At 39.6% G+C, this 10,215-nt stretch overlaps 1 protein-coding gene across 1 annotated transcript; it reads left to right on the forward strand.

Annotated features, from left to right (window-relative positions):
* The first annotated feature begins 4,591 nt into the window (after window positions 1-4,591).
* Window positions 4,592-7,645, forward strand: LOC147853285 (uncharacterized). The gene is made up of 2 exons (XM_087333616.1): window positions 4,592-4,762; window positions 5,203-7,645. Exons 1-2 carry the CDS (start codon window positions 4,685-4,687, stop codon window positions 6,982-6,984), a joined length of 1,860 nt encoding a protein of 619 aa, XP_087189742.1. The 5' UTR covers window positions 4,592-4,684; the 3' UTR covers window positions 6,985-7,645.
* The last annotated feature ends 2,570 nt before the right edge of the window (window positions 7,646-10,215 follow it).

Consider the following 10,215-nt stretch of genomic DNA (forward strand, 5'->3'; position numbering starts at 1 on the left):
CCGATACACATTTGGAGGCCATAAGTTCCAACAACATATTATGTGCAAAATTGTAATGTCTTTGAACATCGTGTAAGAGTCTTTAAGTATCCTTGCTGATAAAACAACTTACTACTTACAGATTTTTTGAGCTTACCCGATTAAGTATATAGACACGACGGTTTATGTCCAACCTTAATGTTGTCGGTTTATTCTTGAGCAATGGAACTAGTGTAAAGTTTTCATATTTTCTCGTTAGAAGATGTGTTTACAAAGTCACATCCAAGTTCATAGTTTGAAACATTTGTCTATAGAAATTCCCTTACTAATCCAATTGGTTCAAAACAACAACATTGTCTTTTAGAATCCAATACTCCGAAAAACACTCAACATAGGAACTAATAAAGGCAAGACAAGTTATTGTCATTATCACCTAAAATGGACTTGATAGAATTGTCCATCTTGATGTGGATATATATGTATATGCATATTTGTTCCAAGTTTGGAGGACAATAGTAACACTCCTATAACTCATATATGAACATTTGTTCTCGTTAATTATGTAAAAAAAACGATCAAACCATCATACATGGTTATGAAATAACACCAATAAATTAAAAACCACATAAGCTAATTGAAAAAACATCTTAAATTGTGCACATACATGAAGAATCTAGTCTAACTTCCATTCTTTCATGGATATATTTTGAAACGGTACAAAACATAGATTTAGCATACAACATTCATTAATCATCCACAAACACTACACCTCAAAATGTACATTGTGGGATCTCACCATGGAAAAGCAATATTTTTATAACGACGACATTGTCAATTCACCATTTAGCCTTGAGTATTGACCAATGATAAAATAATTGTATCTTTTGTAAGCCAAATAAGTACTCTTGATTCGCTTTATTTGATGCATACAAGTTCCCAAGTACCGAAATTTACCACAAGAAGAACCAAGATGTTTGGGGACTTTTGTCGAACTTGTAAGTTGTGTCAGAACTCCAAAAAAATAATGTAAGATGTGAAAAATGCCACAACTCTTCAAAAACAAACAACGACTAGAAAGTTTACGTTTGCTTTTTGAAGAGCTTGGTTCTTGAACTTTTGTAATTGAATCGATTTAATGCCTATATCTCTTGACAATACATGATATAAAAAGAAGATTCTAATGTCAGGCTTACCGTGAAAACATTACCATTATTGTCCCCAAATGGAAGGGATATCTTGATGCAAGTGAAGGTACCTTGTATGCATCCTACCCACACATCTAGAGACAAAAATGTTGAGGGTTTGGGCGATTGTCGTGGCATAAGATCAAGTCTATTGTTTTGAGAAGCCTAGTTTGAAAGTTACACTAGCATTCAAAGTCTATGACTTCAGGATGGAAAAATAGTTGTGCTTCATTTTATATAATTAATCGAACACTTGTGTAGAAATAATTGAGCTTTTTTTATTAGAGACATGGCACCACATTATGTTACACACATAATGTCGAAAGTACTATAATAGTTCTACAATCAACGTTTTGACCTTATTGGTATTCGTGCTATAAGCCTCCACTTAACCTACCAAACCATAATGCATGAACAAGATTGATCAAAAGAGTCTAGCCTCCATATAAGAAGCTATTATTTTTCATATGTTTTGTCCAACATTAACAAGTATAGTCAATGTTTGGAACTCACATGCAATGATATGCTTATAACACTTCATTGAAAAATTGAGTGTTACAAGCTACTCAACTTTTAGGACCTCAAATAAAATCTCTTGCATAATAGGGGACTTGTAGACTGGAATTAAGCTATAAATGTTGGCATTACAAAATATCTGACATGTATTTACATGGACAAGGTTGATTAGGTTTATGCCATAATTAAATGAAAGAGCCATTGTACACTCTTATCTTTTGTATAAAACCCATAATGCAAAAACACATTGTCTTTCTTGCTAATCAAGGCTTACAGACATTCGAGAATAGTCATAGGGTATATATTCAAGGGAAAAGTACCAGGATACCCCTGGAAGTTCGTTTGTTTACCAAACTGCCCCTGGAAGTTCCAAATTTACCAAACTACCCCTATGTCCAAAAAATTACACTTTATAAAGTAATTATACACTCAAATCTTTGGTAAATAGGGCTAGTTCGGGTCCATTTCTTCCATCTTTGGTAAATAGGGCTTGTAGATTTGAGTGTATAATTACTTTATAAAGTGTAATTTTTTGGACATAGGGGTAGTTTGGTAAATTTGGAACTTCCAGGGGTATCCTAGTACTTTTCCCTATATTCAATAAGTTTTGATCCGATGAATCATTGTATTTGACTTCATCACATGTTCTATCCATACAGTATGTTGTTGTGTGCTAGAACATCGTCTCCCTTACATTTCTTGTAGATGAAGAGGAGAAAACTTGTTGGTTCAAATTGATGTCTCACATGGCAAAAGACCCATACTCAATAGGATGTGGAAGACACACCATTTTCTCATTTTTTTCTTATCTTGGGCCTCACAATTGTGTGCCTATGAGATACATACTTCTCGGTAGAAAAACTTTATGGCATACCAGATTTCGTTTTCGTGGTTGTTTTTGTACCAAAAGGAGAAACAAAGTGCAGAAAAAGTGTGTGTGTGTGAGAGAGAGAGAGAGAGAGAGAGAATGGTCAAAAAGCAATGCAAGCATGAAGGGAACATAATGCAATGTGTCATATTAGTGTTCTACCTTGGGAAAAGAAAACATTAGTGACGACGATGATCAACAAAACTTTCGCAATTCTACCAACATTTGAGTTAGTAACCTTTATGGGTAATTTTTTTGGATGCGAATTCTCTTTATTGATTGACCAAGTTTCCTTTTGATTCTCGAACAAATTTATAAGAGGTCATTAGAAAAATTATATATTTGTGTCAGTTGACGCCCCCCTTTAAAAATGTATCCAACCGAAGTAATCTTTTATTAAGTAAGGACATCGTTTTCCCCAACAATAGTAGGGAATATACAATGCTGAAGGGATTTTTTCTTTACAAATCAAATAATTCTTCTCTCGATGCATGATATAATTGGGGAATACGAGATAATAGCACAAATTTATGGTGTGTGTGGTAGATTTGTTTATTACAAAATCAACGTTTTAGACATCTGAAGCATATGTTTTAGTGAATGATGAATCCACCTGAAACTAGTGAATCATCCGAGAGTTTTAGTGAAGGAGGAATAGGGAACACATATAAGGAGTGAATGATGGATCTACCCATAACACTATGTGTGTGTGGGAGGGAGGGAGGTTTAGTGGACAATGAAGCAAAAAGAAATTAATGCACGATGAATCCAATAGAAACACACCACGTATATGAGAGAGAGGCTTAGAGAATAACAACCCCCAAGCATGCATATTGGTGAACCACGAATCCAATCAAAACACACTTTAGAGGAGGATGAGCCAAAGCCGATGTACATATTGGAGATAGATAGATGGACACCTTTTTTACGTCCACGAAAGATCAATTATGATCTATGAAACGGAGCCTAGCCCATGGTGAGGTTTGAACCTGGGCCTTCTACATTTTATGACTTTTGATGCAATGGCATAAATCACCAAGCCAACAACCAAAGAGAGCTATAGCAACCAATTGATCAACATGCATGTTTCAGACAAGACACGACGCCGAAGAGCAACATTTTTATGTATGTTCAGACGAGACCATTGGTTCGTTCATTTCCCCTACCACCCATCATCAATCATCAATAATGATGATGATCATCTTCTTTTCCAGAAGTGAGGAGAGGAGGGAACAAGCTCTTAAAAGAGGTTTTTTTTTTGGGAAGGGGCCTAACTACTTACCATGGGCAATGCAATATATTCTTCTCAATCTACAACCTCTACATACACACACACACACACACACACACACACACACACACACACACACATTGGTAAAAGGCAAAAGAGAGGTGGTTTAAGTGTGAAGGAGCCATTAAATGAAGGAAGGGTTATCTCTATCTATAAAGAGATGGATAGATAGATAGATAGAGAGAGAGAGAGATTATATATACATAGTAATCTCTCTCTCTCTCTCTCTCTCTCTCTCTCTCTCTCCATGTGTCATTGTCACCACAAAACAAAAGCACTACTACTACCATGTTTATATGTACTCAAAGTCTACTACATACATACATTAGCTACTACTGATGCCATCACTTGAGAAAGAGAAAGAGAAAGAGCAGGAGAAAACAGGAGGAAGGAGGAGGAGAAGGCAGTTAATAGCAGTTGGGATTGGTAGTTGGAACCTTTTGAGAGAGAGTCTAGAGAGAGAGTGCTCTGTTTCCTTTTGACCTTTTTCTTTGCTTTATTGTGTGTGTGTGTATATACATACATACATACATACATACATACATGTACATATGTATATACATATATGTACATACATACATCTACATATGTATATACATATACATACATACATACATACATACATACATACATACATACATACATACATACATACATACACATATATATAATAGATTATAGCACAGAGACAGATACAATAAAAAGGGCTGCACTCTTTCTTTTTTACATGTTTCTCTTCTTCTTGCTCCTCCTTTCTTTTCCCTCTCTCTCTGTCTCTCTGTCTCTCTCTCACTTTCTTGTATTGATCCATTTTTGTTTCCTTTTCCCTCTTCCTTCTGTTTTCTGATGGAAGGCTCCCTTGAGTCAATCTTCATGCACCCTCCATTCCACAATCCCATCATCACCACAGCCAACATTATAGAGGTAATAACAAATATACATACATACATACATATATATGTATATGTATATATGTATACATATATATATGTATCTATTGCACCTTACAGTGAATCTGCAATTTTTTCTTCAGTAAATTTGTTTTGTCATGAATCTATGGATAGATGTATGTATTTGCTTGCTTAATCTTTGTAGTTTTTTTTTTCCCTGTTTCTGCTTTTGTCTGCCCCAAATTTCCATGTCTTTCCTGTTTTTTGTTTTTTTTGTTTTGTATGCATTGATGAAACCCTCTGGTTTTTTGTTTCTTTTGATCAAATTACCATGCTTTTTTCTCTTTGCTGTGAAATTTATACCATGTATGGATCAAAAGAAAATCCTTTTATGCTTGTTTCTTTGATCGAATCGGCCCCCAGATGCCTTCATTTTGTATATTGATCGCGTGTCTTCCTTCTGTTCCTTTGTAGAGCAATGAGGACCTCCAATTCAAGCTAATGTGTGCATCCATGGAGCTAGAGAAAGCCAAAGCAGAGGAGAAGCTCAGGGAAAGCAAGCTATGGGAGCTGCAGGAGCGTCTGGAGAAGACGCGGAAGGAGCGAGACGAAGCTCGAGAAGAATGCCGGAAGCTACGAGAAAGCTTGGCGATGAACAGCAAGCCATTGCAGAGCAACAATAACAGCATGTATGATTCACCACACAGCTTCATGATCTCTGAAGCTTCCATGGTTTCTTCACCTTCTTCTTTCACCCTCCTGCAAGAGCTAGAGGACCACCTGAACAGTGATGATTTCAGCCCTCATTCCACCCCAAGCAAACCACTGCCCTCTCCCTTCCACACAAACGCCTCCTCAGAGCTCCAACAAGCTCTGGACCTGTTCTCTCAGAGTTGCAGCGAAAGCCCCGATTTAGAGGCCCTCTTCGCCGCAGAGAACAGCGAGGCGCCGTTCGATCTAGCGATCCTCGACCACAATCTGTGCTTCGGGAGCGGAGATCTAACACTAGAGCTAGAATCCAAGGAAGAGGAAGAACAGGTACAGGAAGAAGTAGTAGACATGCAGGTAGATGGCTATGGAGATGGAGAAGAAGAAGAGGAAGAAGAAGAAGAAGAAGAAGAAGGAAGTGGCATTCAAGGAGTGAGGAGCTCTACTAAGCCTCCATCTAAACCTAGCAGGAGATCACTTTCAAGGCAATCTTCCTCCAATTCAAGCTCTGCCTCAGTTCAGATCTATCAGAGGCCTGCAAAGCCCATGAATTTGGAGCCAAGCCCCATGAATTTGGAGCCAAAACCTGGCATGAATTTAGAGGTCACCACTGCAAACAACAGCAACAGCAGAAACCCTAATTTGGTAGTGGGACCCCTATCTCCTCCTCCTCCTCCTCCTCCTCTTCTGGCTAGTAATCCCATGCCTCTGCCGCCATGCCGGAACAATGCTTCCGGAAGCCTCCGGAACAATGATACCGCTAGTCTCCGGAACCATGCTTCTTCCGGAAACCTCCAGAACAATGATACTGGGAGTCTCCGCAACCATGCTTCTTCCGGAAGCCTCCAGAACAATGATACCAGGAGTCTCCGCAGCCATGCTTCTTCCGGAAGCCTCCGGAACAATGATAGCGGGGGGAGTCTCCGGAACAATGCTTCTTCCGGAAGCCTCCGGAAGGTGCACTTGCCGGAGCCCCCCGAGGCCGACCCGCGTGTCATGCTCAGCTCGCTCCCGGAGAGGGGGAAGCTCCTGCAAGCGGTGATGCAGGCGGGGCCGCTCCTTCAGACGCTCCTGCTCGCGGGGCCCCTCCCGCAATGGCGGCACCCGCCCCCCGCCCTAAGCTCCTTAGACATACCCCTAGTGCTCCCATACAACATTTCTTCATCACCATCACCATCTGGACCATCATCTGGATCATCATCATCATCATCATCATCATCATCTTCTTCTTCTTCTTCATCATCATTGCTCGGATCGATACCTCTCTGTTATGCAGGTGCCTCCATCGGCCCGAGCTCTCCGTCCCCGGCCATGGCCATGGCCGTGCCCCCCCGGAGGGCCGCCCCGAACCCCGACCCTTCCTCCCGGAACAAGAAGCTCCGCAAGCTCACCCCGTCCCCGTCCGCCCGGACAACAACACCAATGACCACCGCCACAATTCCCGGGTCCGGCTCCTGGACAACAACAACAACAACAATGACCGCGGCCACAATTCCTGTGCCCGAAGGACTCCTCCCCCGCCCGTCGCCCTCGTCCGCGGCCTATTAGAGTTCCTTCCACAAAAAGAAGTAGATCTATCTAGGTATAGTAGTAGTAGCCCTTTGTAGGAGGTCCACATAGTGTATTTTGCTTTTGTACTAGTTTGTAGTCAAATGTAGTAGAAGTGTTGGTGTTTTGTGAACCCTTAGGTAAGAAAAAAGAAACAACAACTAAGTGAGTGACCTATAGAGACCCGAAAAAAAAGCATGTATTTGTAGTCCCTTCTTCCACACCCCTCCTCTCTCCCCCCCCCCCCCCAAGGTGCCACATTCGTTTCACCTCGCCACCACCTATGTATCTTGCATCGTCTCTTTCTCTTTCTCTCCTTCGGCGGTGCTCTCGACCATCTCCCCCGAGTCGCCCGATGATGAGTCCGAATGCAAGCCGCAACAACTCTCGCAGAGCAATCGGGACCCCCCCTGGCCCCAGAATTGTCTTGAGTTGTTTCGGGTTCCTTCTCGTCCGTTTATATCTCTTTTTGTTTTCTTGTTTTCTTGGTTGGGCTTGTTCTCCTTTGTTCCGTGTAAGAAGTAGGGCTTGGAGGTCTCTTACCCGTGGCGACATCTCTCGTCATGTGCTCGTTCGCAGCATGCAATTTCGAGACGCCCGGTGAGACGTGTAAAACACATCTTGTGCTCGTGTACATTTGTCTAAGCTTTGTCATTGTTTCTTTTCTACTTCAATGTGATTTGATTGATGACTTTAAACTAAATAAATGGAGGTGCCATGCTTTATTTGTGTACATTATTATCGAGAGATTTTATGGTTAGTGGTAATCTGGGACAATGACCTCGTGTTTGAACATGTATAATGTCTTTTGTTTGCTTGCAAAGGGGGTTTCATATAGAGATCTAGCAATATGGTAGCCAATATAAAGAGCAATGGGCCATGTAGAGATATGACGTTACGAAAGATCATTTTGACACTCCCATGTGAAAACATCACAATCGAACTTCCTTTTCTATTCATGAATTCCCATCAAAGTGTTTGTAAATTGTACTCCAATTTGCATTGAATTGTGTGGTGGTTCTAGGTTTGCTTAGATGCCGATGTCTTAAAACCATAATCCGATCTCGGTTAAAATGAGAATTAATGCTTGGTAAGTACTCATCTCATTTTTAAGAAAGCGGTTAGAGGATTGGAGGTTTGAAACCCTTACTCCCAACTTCTAAGGCTTCTTCATAAAAGAGTACATATTGGGCCCAAGGGGTTTGTCAAAGGCCCCATGATGAACACGTTCAAAAGTCATAACCTTCACTTCCAACCCATTATCTCCCATGTTGTCTTGCAATTCCCAAAGTTGTCCTCCGATGGATTGAAACTTGTGAGAAACGTTCTTGAACATTCTAGAGGGCCCCTCCTTGAATACCGTCAATATGTTAGACTATTATTGATTCCTTCCCTTCCATATAAAAACAAACTCTCTCAATTTCTTTGCGATCCCTCGAAATATGCAAGTAGTATTTGCTTTTGTGGTAAAGTTCTTGAATCAAGGAACACCAACTTTCCTTTTATTAGAAAAGAGTCAGGTAATTGGAATTCTAATTTGTTATCCTTTGGCCTTCAAACTTATGTATTGAACTCACAAACAAAGACAAAAATTAAATGTTCCCTCGTTATAATGCATGGGCTCCATCCAAGCTCTTGTAATAAACCATTACCTAGAAATGAGGTCATTGTTTTAAAAGGGGATCAATGATCATGATGATGATACATCCCCTCTTTTGTGAATTGCAACTTGTACATACCAAGGACAATGGAATTCTCCCTCCAAGACAAAGAAACCGACAGAGGAATTGTCATTAGGTTTGTCATTCCTACATATGTTTTGGAATGAATAACTTTTCATTGAATTTTTTTCGATGAGAGTTTGGCATTATTAGACGAGGCGATAACTCAAAAAGCTGTGAATCATGATCAGAATCTCCAATACCATTTCAAGGCGATGCCCATTTCACGTCAAAGTTGAACATGCCCCTTTTGTAAGTGGAGAAATTAAGAACATGTCCCCTTGTCTTTTGTGCACTTAAACTCGGATTCTTCTCGACCCCCATACATGATTGCAGATATCCTTTTTCCATGGAGACATAATGCCTTGCCCTTGCTTAAACTTTGAACCATGAATAACTCTTCCGTGCATGACTCTAAGCTCCATTGTTGGGTACATATGTAGAGGGTGGTGATTCTATTGCAACCTTATACACTTGAGGCACAATATGCACAAATATCTTGCAATTGCATCATTTATTATGTGTAGCAACTACTTCTAGTTCAGAGAAAATGTAAAATAAATGAAAAGTTTGGATGCACTCAATTGATACATCAACATATTAGGGCTAGAAGGAACTTCACACCCATTCGAAGGACACATGGCAATCACATTACTTGTGATATATATATTTATTTATGATCACCAATATTATGCAAAATGCAATGTTTTTTTTATTTAAAGAAGATATCCTGTCATTAGTGTAACAATTTTTACAAGATTTTCAATTCTATGTGATCGGTGGGGGAAACAACCATTTCGGAGGTTGAAAATGTCAATAAGGAGTATCACAATTGGCTGTCATGAATGGAGTAGCTTTCCATATAGTGATAAACTCATGTCGTTGAGCAATTTTAACATCAGAATCTCCAACAATACCATCCCATTGTCCCTTCAAAGTATGAACTATGTCTAACCAAATATTTGAAACCAATTCAACCGGTGGTGTTTTAACCTGATGGAAAATGAGAGAGCAGCACCCAACCTTCCAAATGTGATATATAGTGGTACTACTCAATATCTCCCATATTGGTTGAACTTCCTTTCGTATTCCTGTAAATTGTAATGACAACAATGGTAATGTATGAACACTTCCAAATTTAGTGTAAAATCCATGGTCCATAGATTCAGTGTCATAATGAAATGCAAAATGCAATGTTAAGTATTTTCTATTATATCAATGTATATGCTTTTTGATATGCAGGGATATGATGATTCACCATGCATTCTGCAAACTAAGTTTATCATGTAGGCAATTTTCATGAATGTCACTTGATGGTTTTTCAACTATAGAGCAATGGAAGGAGATGTTGTGTAACTCCAAGATAGATAGATTGATATCTATAAACTTTATAATCGTCCCTAGAGGTCAAATATGTCTTATGGTATTGAGCATCATGTCATTTCATTATCAAACTATTTACATGATTTAGTCCCATTCTTTATGAGTCCCTATTGTTCAAGGACCCTCC

Source organism: Azolla caroliniana, unplaced genomic scaffold (assembly GCF_043228905.1).
Source record: "Azolla caroliniana isolate FFs.n. ecotype wild unplaced genomic scaffold, voAzoCaro1.0.p SCAF_17, whole genome shotgun sequence".
Taxonomy (NCBI): domain Eukaryota; kingdom Viridiplantae; phylum Streptophyta; class Polypodiopsida; order Salviniales; family Salviniaceae; genus Azolla; species Azolla caroliniana.

Bases quoted from the DNA above. Each gene is read 5' to 3' on its own strand.
- LOC147853285 (XM_087333616.1), top strand. From the start codon at position 4,685: ATGGAAGGCTCCCTTGAGTCAATCTTCATGCACCCTCCATTCCACAAT. The intron at 4,763-5,202 runs GTAATAACAAAT...GTTCCTTTGTAG, and splicing joins CCACAGCCAACATTATAGAG to AGCAATGAGGACCTCCAATT.